The following is a 26,071-nucleotide window of genomic DNA, read 5'->3' as shown; positions in this document are numbered from 1 at the left end:
AATCAGTTTTAGTGATGTTCAAGGGTAAATATTAAGGAGAGCTCCCTCGATTCTCTTTCAAATACGAGCTCCTGTTTAATGTTTCATCCAGAAGGCCGTATCTCAGACAGTGCAGCACACCGATGGTACGGAATGTTTCTGCTCAGGTCTCTGGAGTGAGATTTGAACTCATAACCTCCAGACTCGTGAGGCGAGAGTGCTGCCCGCTGAGCTACAGCGGGCTCTAGGCACAGAGGCCCTGGGATTTGGGGAATGTTTGAACTGAAACTATAGCCACCAAAGCTCGAGCGATGAATCACAGGACACCAGAATCGAGGGAGCCCAGATTGGCTGTAGGGCTGTGGGGGCGGGGCAGGATGACCGAGGTCGGGAGGGAGCGGTAAGGCGTGGGGGGATTTATATATCAGAATTCTAAATTGGAGGTGTTGCTGGAATGATGGCCAGCGCAGGTCAGCGAGCGCAGGGCTAACCAGTCAACAGGGCTGGGTGTGGGTTAGGAAGTGGGCAGCAGAATTTGAGGCGAGCCAGAAATCCATTGGGGTAGTCGAGTCGAGAGATAACAGAGACATGCATGAAGGTTCTGTGGTGGATGTATAATGCTTAATTCACACTATATATCATTGTGTCCTTGTGGGCTCTGTCTGTGAGCCGTTGCGCGGCTCTGCCCACAGGGGGAGATGAGGAGCTTGTACAGGGCTCCGCCCATGGCCCCTCCCACTACTGGAAGTATAAAGTGCTGCGGTCTTGTGAGTCTGCCCTCGGTTCTTCTGGTTGCAGGCAGGCTCAGTTGGAAGTCTATTAAAGCCAGTTTACTTCCTCTCGTGTCTTGAGTGAATTGATGGTCACATCAGGTTCCAGCTGATGAAACTAGGACAAAGTCAAGAGAGAGACACAGACAGAGGCAGGCAGTGAGAGAGAGAGGCAGGCAGTGAGAGAGAGAGGCAGGCAGCGAGAGAGAGAGGCAGGCAGCGAGAGAGAGAGGCAGGCAGCGAGAGAGAGAGGCAGGCAGCGAGAGAGAGAGGCAGGCAGCGAGAGAGAGAGGCAGGCAGCGAGAGAGAGAGGCACAACGAGAGAGAGGACGAGAGAGGACGAGAGAGGACGAGAGAGGACGAGAGAGGACGAGAGAGGACGAGAGAGAGAGAGAGAGAGAGACGAGAGAGAGACGAGAGAGAGACAACGAGAGAGAGAGAGAGAGAGAGACAACGAGAGAGAGAGAGAGACAACGAGAGAGAGAGAGAGACAACGAGAGGTAGAGAGACAACGAGAGGTAGAGAGACAACGAGAGGTAGAGAGACAACGAGAGGTAGAGAGACAACGAGAGGTAGAGAGACAACGAGAGGTAGAGAGACGCGAGAGGTAGAGAGACGCGAGAGGTAGAGAGACGCGAGAGGTAGAGAGACGCGAGAGGTAGAGAGACGCGAGAGGTAGAGAGACGCGAGAGGTAGAGAGACGCGAGAGATAGAGAGACGCGAGAGATAGAGAGACGCGAGAGATAGAGAGACGCGAGAGATAGAGAGACGCGAGAGATAGAGAGACGCGAGAGATAGAGAGACGCGAGAGATAGAGAGACGCGAGAGATAGAGACGCGAGAGATAGAGAGACGCGAGAGATAGAGAGACGCGAGAGATAGAGAGACGCGAGAGATAGAGAGACGCGAGAGATAGAGAGACGCGAGAGATAGAGAGACGCGAGAGATAGAGAGACGCGAGACATAGAGAGACGATAGAGAGACAGAGAGAGACGATAGAGAGACGATAGAGAGACGATAGAGAGACAGAGAGAGACAGAGAGAGACACAGAGAGAGACACAGAGACACGACGAGAGAGACGACGAGAGAGAGAGAGAGAGAGAGAGAGAGAGAGAGAGAGAGAAAGAGAGGAGAGAGAGAGACACGAGAGAGAGAGAGAGAGAGACAACGAGAGAGAGAACGAGACAGAGAGAGAGAGAGACAGAGACAATGAGAGAGAGAGACGAGAGAGAGAGACAACGAGAGAGAGAGAGAGAGAGATGGAGGGACCCAGAGGAAGGAAGTTGGATTTAATATGCCAGGATTTACAAATTCCCCCTCACCAGTCTAAGTTGGTATCCAGTTAGATTGTTTAAGATGCGAGTAGTCAGCACAATGCCAGCGTCAGTGGTATGTGATTAACCAGCCAGAGAATCCTGCTCCCCTCCCTAATTTCACAGATAACGTGCAGAAGGAGCACTTGCTATGTTTAAGGAGCTCAATGTTGTTGTATGTTTTCTAAAGCCGGGGGGGGGGGGGGCTTGCCTCAGGCTGTGTTGCTGTGTGTCGAGCTGGGGCACTGGTCTGTACTGCAGTTGCCGTGGCATCTTCACTCTGCCCCCATGACCAGGCTGCCACTCTCTGTGGGTACCTATGGCCTCCCTATGTGTTACGCTGAAGGAGGAGGACTTGATTCAAGCGCAGAATCATTAAGGGGTTCACTGTCACTGTTTCACTGCTCAGAGTTTCCACATTTTGGAAAGATTCCTTAGCCGTACACCTTTATGATTGGACTGGTGTCAAAGAACAAAAAACAATCCAGCACAGAACAGGCCCTTCGGCCCTCCAAGCCTGATACCACCCTTGACCAAAATCCTCACCACTTCCTTGTGCCGTATCCCTCTATACCCGTCCTATCCACGTATTTGCCGAGATGCCTTTTGAACGGCCTTAATGTATCTGCTTCCACAACCTCCCCTGGCAACGTGTTCCAGGCACTCACCACCCTCTGTGTAAAAACCCTGCCTCGCACATCTCCTCTAAACTTTGCCCCACGGACCTTAAACCTATGCCCCCTGGTGACTGACCCCTCCACCCTGGGAAAGAGTGCCTGCCCATCCACTCTATCCATGCCCTCATAATCTTGTAGGCCTCTGCAGGTCACCCCTCAACTCCCATATGTTCCATATAGCCTCCTCCTACCCGAATTCATCCGATCTCATTGGAGCCTTCTGAGTTGCAAGAAGATTGTTCAGTAAAATATAACGGTCTTGTATCCGTCAAGTTGGAATAGCCAGCTAGCCCTCGCACGGGTGGGGCCACGGTGCCAGCGTTTTAGCCACAGGGGCCCATTTTAGGGGAACACTCCTTCTGTGCGCGTTCACAATTAACAGGTAAATGTGTTTAACAAATGGATATTTACTGAACAAACATCCACTGTCTGAAAAACACTCTGCCTTTCATTTCAGCAACAAACACAGGATTAAGAGGTTAGCATTCGCAAACACGCCCTGTGAAATTGCGAATACACTGGCTCAATGCTGCGCATTGTTCCCAGTTTGGATTTACTAACATCAGAATAGCTCATTTCTCACACCTGGATTTCCCCCAGGTGGTCACATGCGGTTAGTGGCCAAGGTGTTGGTCAAGCGCAAATCCTCCCTCGGGCATGTCCTGAGCCACCCGCACCGAAAGGCCCCAAGACAACCCTCGCCAACGCAAGGGTCGAGCTCAAAAGGCACAGGCCTCGTGCTTCAGTGAGAATAAAGTCTGCCAGAATCAGGGTGGGGTGCACTTCTATAGCGCCTTTCACAACCCCAAAGCCCTTGCTTGATTTAAAAATGACCCGGGGCAAACCAGGCTGGGGACTCGCGATATTTGGGGTTGCGGTGGAGCCGGGAGTGCAGGAAGCGAAAGAGGCCGTTGTTTTGGCCTTTGCGTCCCTAGTAGCCCGGCGGAGGATCTTGTTGCAGTGGAAAGATGCGAGACCCCCAAGCGTGGAGACCTGGATCAATGACATGGCGGGATTCATTAAGCTGGAGAAGGTCAAATTCGCCCTGAGAGGATCGGTACAAGGGTTCTTTAGGCGGTGGCAGCCTTTCCTCGACTTTCTGGCTCAACGATAAGGAACTAGGTCAGCAGCAGCGGCAACCCGGGGGGGGAGGAGAGTTTCAGAGGGGTATTGTTTATGTTAATTTAATTATTGTTAATTTATTTTGTTGTTTATTGGGTTGGGGGGGGGGGGGGGGTTCGTTATATGCGTTGTTACGGGTGCCGGGGGGTGTTTATTATTGTTATGTTGCTATACATTTTTCAAAAAATCTCAATAAAAATTATTTGAAAAAAAAAATAAAAAGGACCCAGGGGTCGATTAGCACTGCTACCTCATGGCACCAAGGACCCGGGTTCGATCACGGCCCTGGGTCACTGTCCATGTGGAGTTTGCACATTCTCCCCGTGTCAGGGTGGGTCGCACCCACTAAACCCAAAAAGATGTGCAGGGTAGATGGATTGGCCACGAGAAATTGCCTCTGAATTGGAAAAAAAACTAAAAAAAAGTCCCGGGAGAATGAAATAGGTCTTGAAATGTAATTGCTGTTATAATGTAGGAAGGATGGCAGGAAAACAGCGCACAGCAAGATGCCACAAACCGCTGCCTGATAATCGGTCCTTTATTTTGGGATGTTGGTTAAGGGATAAATGTTGACCAGGGCCCTGTGGAGACCTCCCCTGCTCTTCTTTGACACGCAGGCCTGAGAGTTTACCTCTGCTTTGAGTGGTGGGGGTCTGGTTTTTATGTCTCGTCCAAAAAGGCATCAGGGGTGCAGCACTCACTCAGTACTGCACTGGGAGTGTCCCCCTTTCGGTGTGCATTAAAGATGCCTTATGGCCATCCAGGAGAGCTATTGAGCGCTAGAAGATTTGTACCATGGTAAGCGAGGCAGGCAGCGAGTCACAAAGTGGTGATGCCCGAAATAAGGAGTCAGCAACTCAGATAGCAAGTTCTAAACATCTGTGAATTGATTCCACGCGAAAAGGGTCATCAACTCTCCAAGTTCCCAATATCGATATTTTTAAAAAATAAATTTAGATTACCCAATTATTTTTTCCAATTAGGGGGCAATTTAGTGTGACCAATCCACCCACCCTGCACATCTTTGGGTTGTGGGGGCGAAACCCACGCAGACATGGGGAGAATGTGCAAACTCCACACGGGCAGTGACCCAGAGCCGGGATCGAACCTGGGACCTCAGGGCTGTGAGGCAGCTGTGCTAACCACTAAGCCACCGTGCTGCCCCCCAATATCGATATTTGCTCCGATCAAAACTCAGGCTATTCGGATGACCCGACCCAGAATCCTACTGCAAACTTCGCCAATTTATTGTGTAGAATGTGCTTCGTCACCCAGTCCCTCAGGTTTTCCTTCAAGGAGGTTCTAGAAGCAATAAAGTAAATTGATGGGACTTTTATAATATCATACAATTTAGGGGACAAAACCACAGAAAATTTGTGTTGCAGGAAGAGGCCATTCGGCCCATTATATTTGTGCCGTCTGACCCAGCCTATTGCCCGCACTGGGGTTGTAGCTGGTCACAGCTCTTTAACCAGAAATCCTGGTACTTTTAAAATGTGGTGAGAGTTTCTGCCTCCAGAACCCTTTCAGGCAGCAAGTTCCAGCTCCCCGCCCCGCTTCTGGGTGAAAAAAATAATCTTTCACCTCCCCTCAAATCCTTCCACCAGTTACTTTCAATCGATGAATTTTTAAGAATTCATTTCCGGGATGTGGGCCTCGCTGGTTAGGGTCCAGCATTTGTTGCCCATCCCCAATTGCCCCGAGCTGCCTTCTTGAGCCGTGGCAGTCCTCAAGGTGTAGGTATACCCTCAGTGAGGTTAGTGAGAGCGTCCCAGAATTTTGACGCAGCGACAGAGAAGGAACGGCTGATATATTTCCCAGTCAGGATGGTGAGTGACTTGGAGGGGAACCTCCAGGTGGTGGGGGTTCCCAGGTATCTGCTGCTCTTGTCCTTCTAGATGGTAAAGGTCGTGGGGTTTGGAAGGTGCTGTTTGAGGAACCTTGTTGAGTTGCCGCAGTGCATCTTGGAGATGGTACACACGGCTGCCACTGTGCGTTGGTGGTGGAGGGAATGATTATTTGTGGGAATCAACTTTGACTCCTCTGCTAAGATAAATTGATCCCCATTGAGCAAGAGGCCTTTCAGCCCATTGTATCTGTGCTAGCCCACTCCCCTACAGTCCCTCAAACCCTTTTCAATTTTTCCTATAAAATAAGGGGAGACCCTGGGCAGCAGGGTAGCATGGTGGTTAGCATAAATGCTTCACAGCTCCAGGGTCCCAGGTTCGATTCCCGGCTGGGTCACTGTCAGTGTGGAGTCTGCACGTCCTCCCCCTGTGTGCGTGGGTTTCCTCCGGGTGCTCCGGTTTCCTCCCACAGTCCAAAGATGTGCGGGTTAGGTGGATTGGCCATGCTAAATTGCCCGTAGTGTCCTAATAAAAGTAAGGTTAAAGGGGGGGGTGGTTGTTGGGTTACGGGTATAGGGTGGATACGTGGGTTTGAGTAGGGTGATCATGGCTCGGCACAACATTGAGGGCCGAAGGGCCTGTTCTGTGCTGTACTGTTCTAAGGTGGCGTGGTGTTAATGTCACTGGACTAGCAATCCAGCGGCCCCCAGGCTAACGCTCTGTGGGACACAGGTTCAAATCCCACGTCAGCTGGTGGAATTTAAACTCAATGAATAATTATTTCAGTGATGAGGACAGATTGGAGAGGTTGAAACGGTTCTCCTTGGAGAAACGAGGCTGAGAGGAGATGTTCAAAATCATGAGGAGGCCAGACAGACTAGACGGGGAGAAACCGTTCCCGCTCGTAGAAAGATCGAGACCGAGAGGGGCACAGATTTCAAGTGATTTGCAAAAGAAGCAAAAGCAATGATAGAAAAAAACTTTTTCACAGCGAGTGGTTGGGATCTGACACGCACGGCCTGGAAGTGTGGTGGAGGTAGGTTCAATCGAGGCAGCATTAGATGGTTATTTAAATAGAAGAAATGTGCAGGGGTCCGGGGAAAAAGCAGGGGAACGGCACTGAGTTACGATGCTCGTAAGGAGAGCCACTGCAGACACGATAGGCCATCTGCACCGTAACAATTCTGTGAACAAAATCTGGAATTGAAAGTTAATCTCAGTAACAGTGGTCATAAAGCTATCGGCAATTGTTACAAAAACCCATCCGGTTCACTGATATCCCTTTAGGGAAGGAAATCTGTCGACCTTACCCTGTCTGGCCTACATGCAGCAGCAGACCCACAGCAAATAAGGTCGTCTCTTAAATGTCCCTCTGAAATGGTCTCGCAAGTCACTCATTTCAATGGCAATTAGGGTCAGCATAGTAGCACAATGGTTAGCATTGTCGCTTCACAGCGCCAGGGTTCCAGGTTCAATTCCCGGCTTGGGCACTGTCTGTGCGGAGTCTGCACGTTCTCCCCGTGTCTGCGTGGGTTTCCTCCGGGTGCTCCGGTTTCCTCCCACAAGTCCCAAAAAAGTGCTGTCAGGTGAATTGGACATTCTGAATTCTCCCTCTGTGTACCCGAACAGGCGCAGGAATGTGGTGACTAGGGGCTTTTCACAGTAACTTCATTGCAGTGTTAACGTAAGCCTACTTGTGACACTAATAAAGATTATAAAGATTATGGCCTTGCCAACGACATTCCACGAAACACAATTTTCCAAAGTGCTGATTTTGCCTTGGCCAGTGTTTCCATTTCAACGGAACTCCTCTTTTCATTTTCCCCCATCGACCTGCCCTCCCAATATTGCGGCAGCCACCTCCCTCGGAGTCGGTGGCCTGGAATTACCCTGAACATTGTACGTTCCACGTCGTTATACAACACCACGCGACTGTTTATAGACGGAGCCATAACTGCTCATCACAAGACATTCATTCATTCTTTCCAATGTAAAACCGAGGCCAGCTCCCATTAATGCTCCCCCAGGTTTTATCTAATCTCTGCTCCCACCACTTTTATGTTGTGGCCAATTAGATCCACCCAAACATCCTAATCTTAAAGATTAAAAAGTGGTCAACAGGAAAAGATTTGACTTTCACAATCGCTGGATGTCCCAAGGCCCTTAAGTGATTTTTTTTTTGAAGCATAGTCTCTGTTGCAATGTTGGAAACGTGGCAGCCAATTTGCACACAGCAAGATCCCACGAACAGCGACTTGATAATAACCGGGAAATCTGTTTTTGAGATGTTCATTGAGGAATACAATTGGCTGGGACACTGGGGAGAACTCCCTTTGCTCTTCTTCACCACGGGATCCTTTACCTCCACCAGAGGAGCAGACAGGCCCTCGGTTTAATGCCTCATCTGAAAGGCAGGACCGCTGAAGCGGCATTCCCTCGGTACTGAACTGCATGGGACAGTCTGGGTTTTGAAGTGGGACTCGAACCCACAACATTTTGACTCAGCTGTGCCTCCATTGTTATTCCAAAGAGCAGGGCACGCGGTTACACAGTGGTTAGCACTGTTGCTTCACAGCACCAGGGATGCGGGTTCGATTCCCGGCTTGGGTCACTGTCTGTGCGGAGTCTGCACGTTCTCCCCGTGTCTGCGTGGGTTTCCTCCCATAGTCGAAAGGTGTTGCTGTTTGGCATCTTTGATAACCTTTTCATCTAATTTATTGGAAGCCACCAAAATCTCACATGCATGTGATGCTGCCTGGTTTGCAGGATAGGTCTTATGAGGAAAGGTGAATGGAGCTAGGGCTTTTCTCTTTGGAGCGGAGGAGGTTTATAAGATGATGAGGGGGGTAGATAGAGTGGAGGTTCAGAGACTATTTCTTCGGGTGGATGTAGCTGTTACAAGGAGGCATAACTATAAGGTTCAGGGTGGGAGATATAGGAGGGATGTCCGAGGTAGGTTCTTTAGTCAGAGAGTGGTTGGGGTGTGGAATGGACTGCCTGCAGTGATAGTGGAGTCGGACACTTTAGGAACGTTCGAGCGGTTATTGGATAGGCACATGGAGCACACCAGAATGACAGGGAGTGGGATAGCTTGATCCTGGTTTCGGACAAGGCTCAGCACAACATCGAGGGCCGAAGGGCCTGTTCTGTGTTGTACTGTTCTATGTGCGGGTTAGGTGGATTGGTCACACTAAATTGTCCCGTAGTGTCCAAAGGTTAGGTGTAGGGTTGCTGCATTACGGGGATAGTGTGGATTTAGATCGGGTGCTCTTTCAGGGGCAGGTGTAGACTCAATGGACCGAATGGCCTCCTTCTGCACTGTAAATTCTATGATTCAGGGGAGTTACCCCTCAAATGAATCTCACCAAAACTGATTCTCTGGTCATGATCACATGACTGTGTGACATCTTGAAGTGCACAAATTAGTTGCTGTCTTTCCCACACCACTCAAAACAAAAGTGCTTCACTGGCTGTGAAACGCTACGAGGCATCCTGCAGTTGTGAAAATTGCTATACAAGTTCGAGTCTTTTGTGTCAAGAGCTAAGCTCTTCAGCACCGTGGCTCTCACACGATACAGGGAGACGAGTCAGAACACCAAGAGGCAACAGTCCAACATGAAGCTTGGGGGGGCGGAGGGGGAATCTCCTGGTTTCCTTTCCCAAGAGGAACAGGAGGACACCAATTCAACCAATCCAGCCCAGCAAGCCTTGGTGTGACACGTCCCTTGATACCCTCACCCGACAGAGTTTGAGTTAATTTCAGAGGTCCCAAATCCTGGGGCGCGATGAGTTACAACAGGAACTGTGCAAAGGCTCTTGGTTTCAGTCTAATGAGAAAGGGAGCTGTTTAATGTTTCAGTATTTGTATCAAGTTACAAGTGCTCATCTCCCAGGCTGCACAAAGTGAAATTACTCACTTAGCTGATCAAAATGAATGCGTCTGTAATCAGATAACATGTTATAACCCTTGCGGGTATCTTTCTACCTTACCTTACTCCTCATTGATAATACATGGCCTCTTTACCAAAATGAATGACTTGCATTTATATAGCACCTCTCACAATGTCGGGACACCCTAAATAGCTGCAAAACCAATTGGCTACGTTTTTGCAGTCAGCGTGTTGTAGATGTGGCAGCCAATCTGCACTCAGCAAACTCCTTCACACAGCGATGTGGTAACAACCATTTACTCTTGCTACAGTGATGTTGATTGAGGGATAAATATTGGCCAGGACACCAGATGGAACTCTCCTGCAGTTCATAGAATCCCTACCGTGCAGGAGGAGCCTAACGGGCAGCGGGGCAGCACAGTGGTCAGCACTGTTGCTTCACAGCTCCAGGGTCCCAGGTTCGATTCCAGCCTTGGATCAGTGGCGTGCAGAGGTCTGGTGATGCCCGGGGCAAATCTTGATTGTATGCCCCAAAGACTCAAGTATAAGGCCTAATATACTGAGAAATATTATGAGAAAGGAAAACATTTTGAATACAACTTCCCGTACCAGCCTCCTGAACAGGCGCCGGAATGTGGCGACTAGGGGCTTTTCACAGTAACTTCAGTGAAGCCTACTTGTGACAATAAGTGATTTTCATTTCAGTGTAGATGATGTTCTAAACCGCTGTGTGCAGAGAGCAGTGAATGGTCTCTCCCCAGTGTGAACTTGCTGGTGTCTCAGCAGTTGGGGTGAATGACTGAATCCCTAATCACACTCAGAACTGAGGGAGTGCTGCACTGTCAGAACAGCCTTCTTTCAAATAAGTTGTTAAACTGAGGCTCTGTCTGTCCCTATTAGGTGGATGTTGAAGATCCCACAGCCACTATTTTGAAGAAGAGCAGGGGAGTTACCCCCGTGTCCTGGTCAATACTAGGGGCTTTTCACAGTAACTTCATTTGAAGCCTACTTATGAAATGAAAATCGCTTATTGTCACATTCCGCATTCGCCACATTCCGGCGCCTGTTTGGGGAGGCTGTTACAGGAATCGAATCGTGCTGCTGGCTTGCCTTGGTCTGCTTTCAAAGCCAGCAATGTAGCCCTGTGCTAAACAGCCCCTGACAATAAGCGATTTTCATTTCATTTCATGTGTCAAACTGAGGGAGCAAAGGATGTCAATATTTTTAAGAGAGAGACCTGGGCCAAGCTTTCCAGAGTCTGAACCCTCCCTGGATTCACTTCCTTTCCCTTCAGTTGCTGCAAGTGACCAATTGATGGTCAGAATGAAAAAAGAAATGGAAAGGAGGAGAAAAGAAAAGTGTTTTACTCACAGATGTTGGAGACAGGAGGAAGATTCCGTCGGTGTGAAAGCTCAATTATCACTCACACAAAGCCCGCGCTCTGATTGGCTGGAGAACCACAGTCCCTCCGGTCCTCAATCTTTTTTCATTGGTCAACATCTCAGCACGCAGATCAGGGGGCGGGGCCTTTCCCTGCATGTGAGGAGCTCCCCCTCCCTTGGACATGCGCAGTCCCGGGCCGCCCGCCCGCGCGGCGGATAGAGCGGTTTCCCCACCGCGGGGGGAGTCTGGGAGCGCAGTCACCTCACCCTGACACAAGGTACATGTCGGTAGTCACTGGATTTGATTGTGACGCCCCCCCCCCCCTCCCCCCTTAGCAAAACAATTTGTTAAATTCAGGTGGAAAAATTTAGGCATCTGGGTGACATTGGGGAGAGCAATAGCCTCTGATTGATGCCCCCATCCAATGGATGCCCGGGGCCAACGCACCGTCGGCCCCCCCCTCTGCACGCCACTGCCTTGGATCAATGTCTGTTCGTCTGTGTGGGTTTCCTCCGGGTGCTCCGGTTTCCTCCCACAGTCCAAAGATGTGCGGGTTAGGTGGATTGGCCATGATCAATTTCCCTTAGTGTCCAAAACAGTTAGGTGGGCTTACTTGGTTACGGGGACAGGGTGGAGGTATGGGCTTAGGTAGGGTGCTCTTTCCATGAGCAGGTGCAGACTCATGGGCCAAATGGCCTCCTTCTGCACTGTAAATTCTATGAACCCATTCGGCCCATCGTTTCTGCACCAACCCTCTGAAAGAGCACCCCATCCAGGCCCATCCCCATCACGTAACACTAAGGGCAATTTAGCATGGCCAATCCACCTAACCTGCACATCTTTGGACTGTGGGGGGAAACCGGAGCACCCGGAGGAAACCCACGCGGACACCGGGAGAACATGCAGACTCCGCACAGGCAGTGACCGGAGGTCGGAATTGAACCCGGGTCCATGGCGCTGTGAGGCAGCAGTGTGAATGACTGTTCCGCTGTGCCGCCCCACTTCTGTGAAATAATGTCGGCGGATCTTCTGCACCTATTCGACTCCTTGGGAAGATGGTACCTCTGACAGCGCAACACTCCTTCCGTCCTGCAGTGGCTGTATTGGCCTGGATTGCAATGCTCTTCCTTCTGGAGAGGGTCTTGAACTCACTCGAGGGGTCAAAATGCCACCAACAGGATCGTGGCTGACCCATCAGGAGACACAAGCCTGTCACTGCCAGCAGGGTTTTCACGGAGAGGAGGGAGATGGATGGCAGGTATTGAGCTTATGTTTGAGCGAAAAACATTGCTAATGACACCAGGGTGAATACACTCTTCCATTTCTATGAATAATGCCATGGGGGGGTTTTTTTATTCCAGATTTTGTTAATTGAATTTAAATTCCACCGGCTGCCGACGTGGGATTTGAACCCGTGTCCGCAGAGCATTACTATATAAAAAGGGCAATATTACAGTGAGCTGCTGCTTAGATGGCCTGAGATAAACAAAATCCATTTCGCGGCCCAGAACTGAATCCATAACTCGGTGCAGCGTTAGAGGAACATAGGACCAGGAAAAGGCCATTTAACCCCTCGACTGCCCATCGTTATTCAATTAGATTATAGCTGATACAGAACTATGTCCAGCTCCTTCACCATCCTTTGCCCCGTCTCCCTCAGTACCTGGGGCTGTTTAGCACACTGGGCTAAATCGCTGGCTTTGAAAGCAGACCAAGCAGGCCAGCAGCACAGTTCGATTCCCGTAACAGCCTCCCCGAACAGGCGCCGGAATGTAACTTCATTGGAGTCTACTCGTGACAATAAGCGATTTTCATTTCATACCTTCAAAAATTTACGAATCTCAGTTTTAAAATTAACAATTGACAGAGTTACTTGCAGAAGCGAGCTCCAATCTTCTGCCACCCTTTTTGTGTCGAAGTTTTCCCGAACTTCATTCCTGGAATGTTGAGCACCTCAGACAGGGTCGCGCTCCCTCACTGGCACCAGGGAGCGTTAGCCCAGGATTTGTGTTCAAGGCTCGAGTGGGACGAGAACCCAGGATTTTCCAACTGATCAGAAAGAGTGCTACCCACTGAGCCATGGGCCAGGGTTTAGAGAACCCCAAAGTGTATCCTGGAGTTCACCTGACCCACAACTTTTACTAGATTGTCGCATGGGGAGCAGATGGCCCACTCTACAGTAGTGGAAAAGTATTTTTTAAAAGCAAAACAATGTTTATTCTATGAACTCAAGTTCACCTTTTTAAAAACACACAGTGAACACCTTAGCAACCATCAATTCAAATACAACCCCCAAAGACTACAACACTAAGTAATCCGTTAAGCTTTCCTTTTAACATCCATAAGACTTAAAACACCTTTTACCAGAAGCACACCAGGTTAAAGTCACGACTGTTATTAGTTTTAAATCAGCAGGATCGATTTACAGTCTTTAGATTACAGAGAGAGATTCATACACCTTCTGGCTGTGACTGCAGCTATCCAGCTCTGAAAACAAAACTAAAACACACCCTGCAGCAAACAGCCTAAAACAAAAGTAAAAAGCTGACAGACAGCCCAGCTCCACCCACTCTCTGACATCACTGCAATAATAAACATCCATTTCTTAAAGGTACTCTCACTACAGATATTTATATACGCCCATTTATAAATACACATTTCTTAAAGGTGATACACCTCTTCGCTGATGATAAGTCACAGAATATTCCATTATATACCAAATATCCACACCAGGGAAGGACTAGGCAGAAAGGGATGATCTGAAGGGCAGCACGGTGGCGCAGTGGTTAGCACTGCTGCCTCACGGGGCCGAGGTCCCAGGTTCGATCCCGGCCTTGGGTCACTGTCCGTGTGGAGTTTGCACATTCTCCCCGTGTTTGCGTGGGTTTCGCCCCCCCAACCTAAAAATGTGCAGGGTAGATGGATTGGCCACGCTGAATTGCCCCTTAATTGGAGAAAATGAATTGGGTACTCTAAATTTAAATAAAAGAAAGGGATGATCTTGAATAAAACAATCCAGCAGTTACATGCTCAACCTGACCTTCACCTCGTACCAAAGTGCAATTACTTGTGGGAAACGGCATTTAGTTAATGGATAATTAGTTGGTTAATTATTATCGTTGCGGGAAGCTCAGATGGGATTTGTTGCTGTTTTGTGAAAACATTTAACCCAACTGGGTGGCAAACGCGGCAGGTGGAAGGTTTTTCTACAACATCCTACGAACTGTGGCAAACTTCACAAATCGGGTGAAATAATCAGCACCTGTGACTGGCCCAGAAGACTCAGCCGCTTGCGGCAATGGGGGGGGGGGGGGGGGGGGGGGGGGGGGGGGGGGGGGGACAATGAGTGCGTTGGTGATGTCGCTCCAGCCATTTGGCAGGAGGTGGTTGCTGCTTGTATGTAAACATTCGAAACATCAAGTTTCAGAGCAAGGCCCGATGGAGCGGCTGTCAGATATTCCATTCACTTTTTTTAAATTAACGTGGTAGGTAAATATTCACACCGATTCAAACACTGATCTCCCGAGACATTCTATAGGATGCCAACATGCGTGTTGCCATCTGGAGCGGTGGGTAGTGACGGTTGAGGCTCCAATATTCTTTCCATCGTGTGGCCGACCAGGAATTTCTCCCCCTCTCACCACCTGCGTTGGAAGGATTTTGAAGGTCGATACTCAACCTGTTTGGCCGTTTGAACGCACCTTCCTTGGCCAAGTCCTGGGGTGGGATTCAAACCCAGACATTCTGGTTCAGAGGTAGGGACGCTAACCCCATTGTGCCACGAGATAAGTGGTCTGTACATTGCTAAATCTGAAGACTGTGTACCGATATTGCACACACTTTTAAGACCATAAGGACCAGATCGCTCTGCCATTCAATCATGGCGATATTTTTCACATCCCCGCTCTTCTGCCTTCTCCCCATAACCCCTTATTAATCAAGAACTTATCTATCTCGGTCTTAAACACACTCCGTGATTTGGCCTCCACAGCCTTCTGCGGCAAAGAGTTCCACAGATTCACCACCCTCTGGCTGCAGAAATTCCTCCTCGTCTCTGTTTTAAAGGATCGTCCCTTTAGTCTGAGATTGTATCCTCTGCTAGTTTTTCCTACAAGTGGAAACATCCTCTCCACGTCCACTCTATCCAGGCCTCGCAGTATCTAAGTTTCAATAAGATCCTCCCTCATCCTTCTAAACTCCAATGAGTACAGACCTCAACCGTTCCTCATACGGCAAGTTCTTCATTCCAGGGCTCATTCTTGTGACCCTCCTCTGGACCCTTTCCAAGGCCCAGCACATCCTTCCTTAGATACAGGGTCCAAAACTGCTCACAATACTCAAAATGGGGTCTGACCAGAACCTTATACAGCCTCAGAGGTACATCCCCGCTCTTGTACTCTAGCCCTCTCGACATGAATGGTAACATTGCGTTTGCCTTCCTCACTGCCGACTGAAATGGGCTTACTGAAGAGAGTTGTGATCTGGAAGGGCGGTGGAAGAAGATTCAATCGGGACTTGCAAAAGGGAATGTTTTGTACGACTAAGGGGGAAGAGCAGGGCCAGTGGGACTAACTCTTTCAAAGAGCTAGCACTTCTGATGGGCTCAAAGCCACCTTCTGTTTCCTATATTGTGACATCCCTGACATTCCCAGGCACCATTGGGACAAGAACATGAGATTCAGTGAAATCAAACAATTCGCCGTTTCACAACAGAAAAGAATTGATCTTGCCCCGAGCACTGACCTGGATTCTACACTGTAGGATCAGGGATGAAGCACAATTAATGGTGACAGCTGAAAGGCTGGAAATATTCACTAAAAGCACACTCATTTACCTGGTGTTAACTCTCGGGTGTATTTTTCAAACACTCACACGTGTACAGTTCATCCATATCGCTTCCCAATCTGGCAACGCACAATATGTCAATTTAAAATTCTCATCCCGGTTCTCGAATTCTTCCACGGGTTCACCCTCTCTATCCCCGTAATCTCATCCAGCCCCACAGATTCCGGGATGTGTGCACTCCCGTCATTCTGGTCTGCTGTGTATCGGCAAACCCTCATTGCTCTGCCAGTGGCTGCCTGGGCCCTAACGTACAAGCAGGAGGAGGCCATTCGGCCCATCGCACGTGCTCCGTCCTTCAATACGATCATGGCTGATTGGACAGATCATTGTATTCACACCTGCTATCCTCACAACACTTTACATTATTGTTCATCAGAAAGCTCCAAAACTCCCTCCCGAAACCTCTCCACATTGCTCTCCTCCTAAAAAAGGTACTTTTAAAAACCGACCTCCTCAACTAAGCTATTGATCACCCGCCCTGATATCACCTTGTGTAGTTCAATGCCAGATCTCGTTTGACACTGCTGCAATGTTTTCCTTGAAAACATGCTTGATAAAGTTGCTGATTTACTGAGTTATATCTCTGCATTATATACAAGTTCAGCTTTTAAATGTAATATGCTAAATGCTCAAACTTTAAATATATTCAAGAGGCGGCTGGATATAGCACTTGGGGAGAATGGGATCAAAGGCTATGGGGAGAAAGCAGGATTAGGCTATTGAGTTGGATGATCAGCCGTGATCATGATGAATGGCAGAGCAGGCTCGAAGGGCCAAAAGGCCTCCTGCTGCTCCTATCTTAGAACATAGAACATAGAACAGTACAGCACAGAACAGGCCCTTCGGCCCTCGATGTTGTGCCGAGCAATGATCACCCTACTCAAACCCACGTATCCACCCTATACCCGTAACCCAACAACCCCCCCTTAACCTTACTTTTTAGGACACTATGGGCAATTTAGCATGGCCAATCCACCTAACCCGCACATCTTTGGACTGTGGGAGGAAACCGGAGCACCCGGAGGAAACCCACGCACACACGGGGAGGACGTGCAGACTCCGCACAGACAGTGACCCAGCCGGGAACCGAACCTGGGACCCTGGAGCTGTGAAGCATTTATGCTAACCACCATGCTACCGTGCTGCCCTATGTATTGCATCCAACTATATCGTTCCTGTATAGATTTCATCCTCAGAGTTGGTTTCTGGTTGAACTTTCCTGTTCCACGTGTTAGGATTCAACCAAAATGTCACTTCCCCAAGTTTGGTTTATTATCCTCGTTTTTCAGTTCCTCCATATCATAGCACTCCCTCCAACACAACCCCATCATCCACCCGAGCTTCTCCCAGCCTGTCAATCCTGGTATTCCCCAGTCCACCTCTTTATCCATTCCTCAACAGTCACGCCTTCGGCCACAAGCTTCCCGGAATTCTTTCCCCAAAACCCTCCAGCCGCCTCTCTTTCTATAAGACTTTACTCAAAATTCGCATTTTTCATCAAACCCTTCTAATTCCTTTCTTCAATCAGCACTCTATCCTACCCTCAAACCCCTGCAGAGGCCTCCTGCGATTCTTTGCTATAGTCACTGTAGAGGACTCCATATTATTTTTTTTTAAAGGGTTACAGACAAACTGGTAAAGGCACAAAAAGAGGGTTACAAGAACTGGGAGGTTATAACCATCAGGCAAAAGTAGAAGAGACTCCGGCTTCGATCTCGAGGACAGAGATGACTGAGGGGTGACTCAAAGAGGTCTTTTAAAGTATGGAAGGATAGACGTGGAGAAGATGTTTCCACTTGTGAGGAGAGACCAGAACTAGGAGCTATCAATATAAGACAGTCACTAAGAAACCCAGTGGGGAGTTCAGGAAAAACCTCGTTCCCCAGAGAATGGGGAGGAATGTGGGACTTGCACCCACAGAGAATGGGGAGGAATGTGGGACTTGCACCCACAGAGAATGGGGAGGAATGCGGGACTCGCTCCCGCGGGGAGTGGGGAGGAATGCGGGACTCGCTCCCGCGGGGAGTGGGGAGGAATGCGGGACTCGCTCCCGCGGGGAGTGGGGAGGAATGCGGGACTCGCTCCCGCGGGGAGTGGGGAGGAATGCGGGACTCGCTCCCGCGGGGAGTGGGGAGGAATGCGGGACTCGCTCCCGCGGGGAGTGGGGAGGAATGCGGGACTCGCTCCCGCGGGGAGTGGGGAGGAATGCGGGACTCGCTCCCGCGGGGAGTGGGGAGGAATGCGGGACTCGCTCCGCGGGGAGTGGGGAGGAATGCGGGACTCGCTCCCGCGGGGAGTGGGGAGGAATGCGGGACTCGCTCCCGCGGGGAGTGGGGAGGAATGCGGGACTCGCTCCCGCGGGGAGTGGGGAGGAATGCGGGACTCGCTCCCGCGGGGAGTGGGGAGGAATGCGGGACTCGCTCCCGCGGGGAGTGGGGAGGAATGCGGGACTCGCTCCCGCGGGGAGTGGGGAGGAATGCGGGACTCGCTCCCGCGGGGAGTGGGGAGGAATGCGGGACTCGCTCCCGCGGGGAGTGGGGAGGAATGCGGGACTCGCTCCCGCGGGGAGTGGGGAGGAATGCGGGACTCGCTCCCGCGGGAGTGGGGAGGAATGCGGGACTCGCTCCCGCGGGGAGTGGGGAGGAATGCGGGACTCGCTCCCGCGGGGAGTGGGGAGGAATGCGGGACTCGCTCCCGCGGGGAGTGGGGAGGAATGCGGGACTCGCTCCCGCGGGGAGTGGGGAGGAATGTGGGGCTCGCTCCCATGGGGAGTAGGGAGAATGTGGGACTCGCTCCCACAGGGAGTGGGGAGAATGTTGGACTCGCTCCCACAGGGAGTGGGAAGAACGTGGGACTCACTCCCATGGGGAGTAGGGAGAATGTGGGACTCACTCCCATGGGGAGTAGGGAGAATGTGGGACTCGCTCCCACAGGGAGTGGGGAGAATGTGGGACTCGCTCCCACGGGGAGTAGGGAGAATGTGGGACTCACTCCCATGGGGAGTAGGGAGAATGTGGGACTCGCTCCCATGGGGAGTAGGGAGAATGTGGGACTCGCTCCCATGGGGAGGGGTTGAGGTGAATGGCACTTACGGGTATAAACGAGGGAGAAAGGATCAAATGATATGGGTTAGAAAATTGGGAGGCAGGAGGATCACGTGGAGCGTAAAGACCAGCACAAACCAGATGGGCTGAGTGGCCTGTTTCGGTCATGCATTCAGTCCTTCATAAACGTGCTCCCGAAATGCAAGTTGTTGTTCCGATAATTTAACGATCAATGTGAGCTTCATCCACTGTCAGAACCAGGGGAGGAGGTGGAACCCAAAGCACAACACAACCTGTGTTGTGGGTCAAAATAGGCGCAGCGAGGGGAAGCTATGCCTCAATAGAACATACAAGAATTTGTAACCTGGGTTCATCAAATATGATCGGATTATAATCAGATGCAACATTACAAAATGTACACAAGGATACTATTTTTACTGGGAAAATCATTCGAATCCCATGCTGACCGAGTCTTGTCTCATAGTTCTGTGCCGAGTGAGTTTAGTGAGTATTGACCCAGTTCTTTACGTCTGTCACCTAAAGCACATGATTGCTGGTAACTTGGCACCAATTTGACAACCGGGAGATGCTCCAAGGTACAAAAATGTGGCAATGGCGTTAAGGAGAAGTGATCGTTAAGATCAGGTCTCAGGGTTGTTACTGGAGTTCCATTCCTGGGAGTGCTTGATGCAAACACTGAGTGACACATCGTCCGGTTTCTCCATCCTGAAGGCAGCAGATTTACCAACTGAGCTACTGAGCAATCCTTCCGCCTGTGCTTTAAAGCAAGTCTCAATACAATGAAGTAAAAATTACAGAGAAAGCAGCAGACTCCCAAAGGTCACTTGTCTCAATGCCCCCTGGATGGAGTCATGATCTTAGTTCACTGAAAGTCAGAGTGTCAATGGACAAAATCTCTCAGTCTCCTGCTTTCCCATCACATGGCTTTCTTCCCCGTACCCTCCATGCCTCCGAAATTCGACACTCCTCCGTCGAAAAGGAAGCCCAAGCTATTGTAGAAGCTGTGCGACATTGGAGGCATTACCTGGCCGGCAGGCAATTCACTCTCCTCATTGACCAACGGTCGGTTGCCTTCATGTTTAATAATACACAGCGGGGCAAAATCAAGAACGTCAAGATTCTGAGGTGGAGAATCGAATTCTCCACCTACAACTACGAGATCTTGTACAGACTTGGGAAGCTCAATGAGCCCCCAGATGCCCTATCCAGCGGTACATGTACAAGCGGTACAAGCTCCCAACATTTAGCGATTAGAGATGGCCAAACAGCCCCTCAAACCCATCCTCCTTCCAATGAGATCAAGGCTGATCTTTATCCTAACTCTTCATGTCAACCATGGCTCAATGGGTAGCAACTCTCGGTAGAGGTCGTGGGTCTGGAAGGTTCTTTTTTAAAACTGCAATAAAATGGTAGTTGGATGGAACTCTTGACATGTGACCACTTGTCAGGCTTAGTTAGACTCAGGTTTGATGCTCAGAATATTTCCCCATAGGGAATAATGATTATTTTAAGGCACCCTACTGCTCAAGTGGACAGTTGACTGGTCGGTTATTGATGGAGGAACAGAATATTAAAGAACTCTACAGTACAATGGAAGGCCATTCACCCCATTGTGATCATGCAAGTTCTTTGAAAGACCTATTCGATTAATCACGTTCTCCTTGCTCTTTCCCTATAACTATGTTTCCTTTCCAAGTACTTATCCAATTTTCCTTTTGAAAGTTCCGATTGAATCTGCTTCTACTGCCTTTTCAGGCAGTGCATTCCGGATCACAACTCGCTGTGTAAAAATATTTATGTTCATCTCTCCAATAATCTTGTATCTTCTAGGGGCTTTTCACAGTAACTTCATTTGAAGCCTACTTGTCACAATAAGTGATCTTCATCTGTGCCCTCTTGTTACTGCCCCTAGAAATGGTTCCTGCCTATTCAAGTCGCAGAATGTTAAGTGTGTCTAATTCTTTTCTCTTCCGAGAAGGACGATCCCAGTTTCTCTGATCTCGTCACATGACTGAACTCCCTCATCCCTGGCAATCCATGAGGGAACATGACCAGGGACCTGCTCAGGCCCAGACCCTGGCATTGGTACTGGGCCCTGTCTGACCTACATGTGGCAAGTCAACACCACATATTTAACACAGCGCCCAGTGATGTGGTTCACAATGTCACCCAGCTGGAATCAGGGCAACTTTGGACAGACATCAATTGCTTCTGTCTTTAATGCTGTCTTCAATGCTAATGGGAGGGGCTTTCTGCTTATTTATTTTTTTAATTTAGAGTACCCAATTAATTTTGCCAATTAAGGGGCAATTTAGCGTGGCCAATCCACCTATCCTGTACATCTTGAGGTTGTGGGGGGTGAAACCCACGCAGACACGGGGAGAATGTGCAAACTCCACACGGACAGTGACCCAGAGCCGGGATCGAACCTGGGAGCCGTGAGGTACCAGTGCTAACTAATGCACCGCCCTGGGGTTTCTGCTGAGTGAGCAGATGGGGCGTGTACCCATCGGAAATTTAGAAGAATGCGAGGTGAGCTTATTAAAACAGGGATTGGGGGGGGGGGGGGGGGGGACAGTTTAAAAATAAGGGGACGGCCATTGGGAAATGTGGGGACCTGTCTCCTCTGGAGGTTATTAGTCTGTTGAATTCTTCTCCTGCCCCGAGAGCAGTGAAGGTTGGGTCCTCAATGTATATATTCAAGGCTGAGTTTAAACAGATTTGTGATGGACCAGGGAGCTGACAGGAAAGTGGAGTTGAGAGGCCACTGTCATGTTGACCATGATGTCAAGAATGGCGAAGGAGGCAGCTTGAAGGGCCTGAATGGTCTGCTCCTAATTTCTGTCTTGTCTGTCCCAAGACCAATTTCTAACAAATGCAAAGAACAAAAGTTGTGTGATTTCACCAGTGTTACTAGCTAGGTATGACCCATGACATTAGATTACCCTTTGCTAACACTGCAGCCTCCCCAGGGTAAATGTTGCTTTCTCTACTTACTGTTGCTGGATTTCAGGTCCCGGTGAATGACCGGGATCACAGCTTCATTGTGGAGGTAGTTCATTCCTCTGGCGATCTGCACAGCCCAGTTCACCAGGACATGAGGGGGCACCTTCTTGCCGGCCAGGGCCCGGTTTAAGGCCCCACCCCGGGCATACTCCATGACCAGGCACAGGTTGGGCTCCTTGAGGCAGACCCCCTTGAGCAGGATGATGTTGGGATGCCTCAGCATGCCGAACAGCTTGGCCTCCTTGCGGACGTTGTCGGCCGTCGCGCTGATGTCCTCGTCGGGATCTTGCCGTGCCGCTTTCACCGCCACCACGTCCCGTCCCCAGACGCCCTTGTAAACCTTGCCGAAGCCGCCCACCCCGATGATCTCCTCCAGCAGCAGCTCGCTGAAGTCGATGAGCGGGGGCAGCGGGTAGTCCTCCCCGCCGTACGCCGCCGGCTGGCTGCTGACATAGTTGCTGGGGAAGATGCCCACCTTGTCCTGGATCTTGCCCGTCCACCAGCCCTCGTCCCCGGAGACGTGCGAGTCCTTGGACAGCAGCTCCACCAGGTCCCCCCGGCGGAGGGTCAGCTCCTCGTCAGCCGTGGACTCGTAGTCGAACACGGCCGTCCAGAAGCTGCGGGAGCCGGGGGCAGGAGGAGGCAGCAGGAGAGGGCAGCCTCCGGGAGACTGGATGGAGGGTGACTCCTGATGATCCCCATTGCAAGTGGCAGCCTCTGCTGCCGGGGACTCGCTCATTGCCGCTGGCTCCATTGCAGAAAACCCCGGCTTGTGCATCCATACAGCAGGCTGGCCATTGAGAGCTGGGGCTGCTTACTGAAGGGTTGGCATTGCTCCCCCTCTCGCCATGGCTCAAATGCCCCTGCAAAGGGCCCTCCTTTTTATGCAGCAATTAATTTTCTTTTTCCTGCCCGCTCGGCTTTGCATTCTTCCCTAAAATACCATTTCTCCCCCCTGCCCCCATGAAAAATAAAGAATTAAAGGGCCAGCAACTTCCGCGTTGCCAGAACTCCGGCTCCTGTGTCAGTTTCTCTGGCCGGGATTGTTACAATCTCAGCTGTTCCAGCCGAGACACTGCGCCGACAGCGCGGCGCCCGCCGGGAGTTGTAGTCCCCGGCCCCGCCCCTAACAGAGGGGAGACCCGGGCCGGGACTACAACTCCCGGCGGGCAGCGCGCGCCGCCGGCCCGGGGGTCGCGGATTGGCCTCTCTCCCGGCCAATGGGAGGATCCCATTCCTTTGTCGGCTCCGCCTATCAGGCAGGGGGAGGGCGGGCTCGGGGCTGCTGGGGACCTGGAATAATTAGACATCTTTATAATGAGAATCTTTATTATTGTCACAAGTAGGCTGACATTAACAATTGTGCCTTCAGTGAAAAGAACGGTTGCAGTTTGATGGCTCACGTTGCAAATCTAACATCCTATGTTGCTCAAATAAACTGCAACCTCTTTATTCCACCTTTAAATTACAATGCATTTTGCAGGTTTGCCCAGCCCCCTCTCTGATTCCCTGCCCAGGGGATGGATATATACACATATATGTGTGTGTGTAGGCAGTTTGTGGAATGTTTCCTCACCCTGACATTTTAAGTTGAAAAGGCTGAGTCGGTGTGTTTCCCCTCTCCACGCCACTCGGCGCTTGGTTTCTCTGAAGGGGAAGCCCTAAAGTGGGAATCGTGCAAGCAGGGTCACCCGCAACAGTCCCAGCAGGAGTGACACTGAGGACTGGCTCACAAATGATTTACGAGGGCTTCTGACAATACTGGAAAATTGCACCCTTGAGGAAAAGGCTGGCTAGCTCTGGGGAGTGTCTTCCTCAGAACAGGGGAAGAAGCCGAGGGAAAGATTTGATTGCAATGCACAAGGTTACGAGCCGTGGTGGGCAATTTGCGGATCGTCTGGGTTCTTTTAAAAAAAAAAATTTAGAGTACGAAATTCTTTGTTTTCAAATTAAGGGGCAATTTAGCATGGCCAATCCACCAACCCTGCACATCTTTGGGTTGTAGGGTGAGACACTAGTAGACACGGGGAGAATGTGCAAACTCCACACGGACACTGAGCCCACCTCGGTTCTGAGTACGACCCCCACAAGACGCTTTGTTGACCGTTGCCCACGTGCAGGGTCGCTACACTCCACTGATTCCCGACTGTGCCTTTTTTTTTGCTGCCGGTATGGCTGAAGTGATTCGCCCGTAAAGCGAGTGCGAGTGGTGAGGGGTGAGTGAAATGAGGAGTGTGCTGACTGTGAGAGCCCAGCACTCCCAAGTGTCCAAAGTGTGAATATTTATTTTGTTTTTACCATTTGAAGTTGAGGATAGTTCTATTCATATATAAATGATTGAGCATTTTCTGTAACTCGTTTTGAAATGTTCGGCGTGTATTAAATGTATTTAATCTAATTCACAGGGTCGTGGTCAATGACCAAGCTCCATTTAAATCTTGTGGCCCCTGAGATGAAAGAGGGCCACTCGTGCAGCCCACTCGGCCCCAGGTTGCCCATCACTGGTTATGAGGGAAGCTGGATCGAGTCAATGGGAAGCAGCTATTTTGCTTAACAGAGAGGTCAATGACTAGGGAGCATAGAGTTAAACTGGTGGAAGGACTAGAGGGGAAGTGAGGAGTTCGTTCCTCCCAAGGAAGGTCATATTTTATGTCTGGAACTCACTTTAAAGGTGTGTGGATGTACACAGGACCTCCCGTGCTGTGGATCAAGTGCTGGAAAATGGGGTGAGGTTGGGTGGGGGAAGAGGTTGCTCGTTTCTCAGATGGCACAAACTTGATGGGCAGAGTGGAGTCCCTCTGTGCCATCATTTTTCTAAGTATCTGAAAAGGAAGAAACCTTGCCCCTTGCCTGAGATGTGGTGACCCTCAGGTTAAATCACCAACAGTCAGCTCTCCCCATCAAAGGGGAAAGCAGCCTACAGTCATCAGGGACTGTGGTGACATTTACCTTATTATTAACAGCATCAGGAGTAGGCATTCGGGCCCTTCAGCCTGCGCCACCTCTCAATAAGGTCATGGTTGACCTGATGGTGGTCCGAACAACTTTTCCTGCCTGACCCCCATAACCCTGTCAATCAAAAATCTGTCCAACTCAGACTTGAATATATTCCCAAGGACCATTATCCTATTCCCCTGCACTTGTTACAAATCATACCAAGGTCTCGGTTTAATGCCTCACCTTAAGGCTGCACCTCTGTCAGTGCAGCACTCCCTCAGTACTGACTCTCTGACGGTGCAGCGCTCCCTCAGTACTGACCCTCTGACTGTGCAGCCCTCCCTCAGTACTGACTCTCTGACAGTGCGGCACTCCCTCAGTACTGACCCTCTGACAGTGCAGCACTCCCTCAGTACTGACCCTCTGACAATGCGGCACTCCCTCAGTACTGACCCTCTGACAGTGCGGCACTCCCTCTGTACTGACCCTCTGACAGTGCAGCACCCCCTCAGTACCGACCCTCTGACAGTGCGGCACTCCCTCAGTACTGACCCTCTGACAGTGCGGCACTCCCTCAGTACTGACCCTCTGACAGTGCAGCACTCCCTCAGTACTGACCCTCTGACAGTGCAGCACTCCCTCAGTACTGACCCTCTGACAGTGCGGCACTCCCTCAGTACTGACCCTCTGACAGTGCAGCACTCCCTCAGTACTGACCCTCTGACAGTGCGGCACTCCCTCAGTACTGACCCTCTGACAGTGCGGCACTCCCTCAGTACTGACCCTCTGACAGTGCGGCACTCCCTCAGTACTGACCCTCTGACAGTGCAGCACCCCCTCAGTACTGACCCTCTGACAGTGCAGCACTCCCTCAGTACTGACCCTCTGACAGTGCGGCACTCCCTCAGTACTGACCCTCTGACAGTGCGGCACTCCCTCTGTACTGACCCTCTGACAGTGCAGCACCCCCTCAGTACCGACCCTCTGACAGTGCGGCACTCCCTCAGTACTGACCCTCTGACAGTGCGGCACTCCCTCAGTACTGACCCTCTGACAGTGCAGCACTCCCTCAGTACTGACCCTCTGACAGTGCGGCACTCCCTCAGTACTGACCCTCTGACAGTGCGGCACTCCCTCAGTACTGACCCTCTGACAGTGCGGCACTCCCTCAGTACTGACCCTCTGACAGTGCAGCACTCCCTCAGTACTGACCCTCTGACAGTGCGGCACTCCCTCA

The 26,071-nt window shown here is 50.6% G+C and overlaps 1 protein-coding gene across 1 annotated transcript in view; it reads right to left on the bottom strand.

Moving 5' to 3' along the window:
- map3k10 (mitogen-activated protein kinase kinase kinase 10) overlaps window positions 1–22,954 on the bottom strand; it is a 63,620-nt gene extending 40,666 nt beyond the window's left edge. The window contains exon 1 of the mRNA XM_038786112.1: window positions 21,889–22,954. Coding sequence (XP_038642040.1) covers window positions 21,889–22,675 — 787 coding nt within the window. The 5' untranslated portion in view covers window positions 22,676–22,954. The remainder of the gene's footprint in view (window positions 1–21,888) is intronic.
- Window positions 22,955–26,071: the final 3,117 nt, after the last annotated feature.

The sequence above is a fragment of the Scyliorhinus canicula genome, chromosome 27 (genome assembly GCF_902713615.1).
Source record: "Scyliorhinus canicula chromosome 27, sScyCan1.1, whole genome shotgun sequence".
Classification (NCBI taxonomy): domain Eukaryota; kingdom Metazoa; phylum Chordata; class Chondrichthyes; order Carcharhiniformes; family Scyliorhinidae; genus Scyliorhinus; species Scyliorhinus canicula.
Note: the sequence above shows the minus strand (reverse complement) of the source record. Positions and strands in the feature narration are given on the sequence as shown.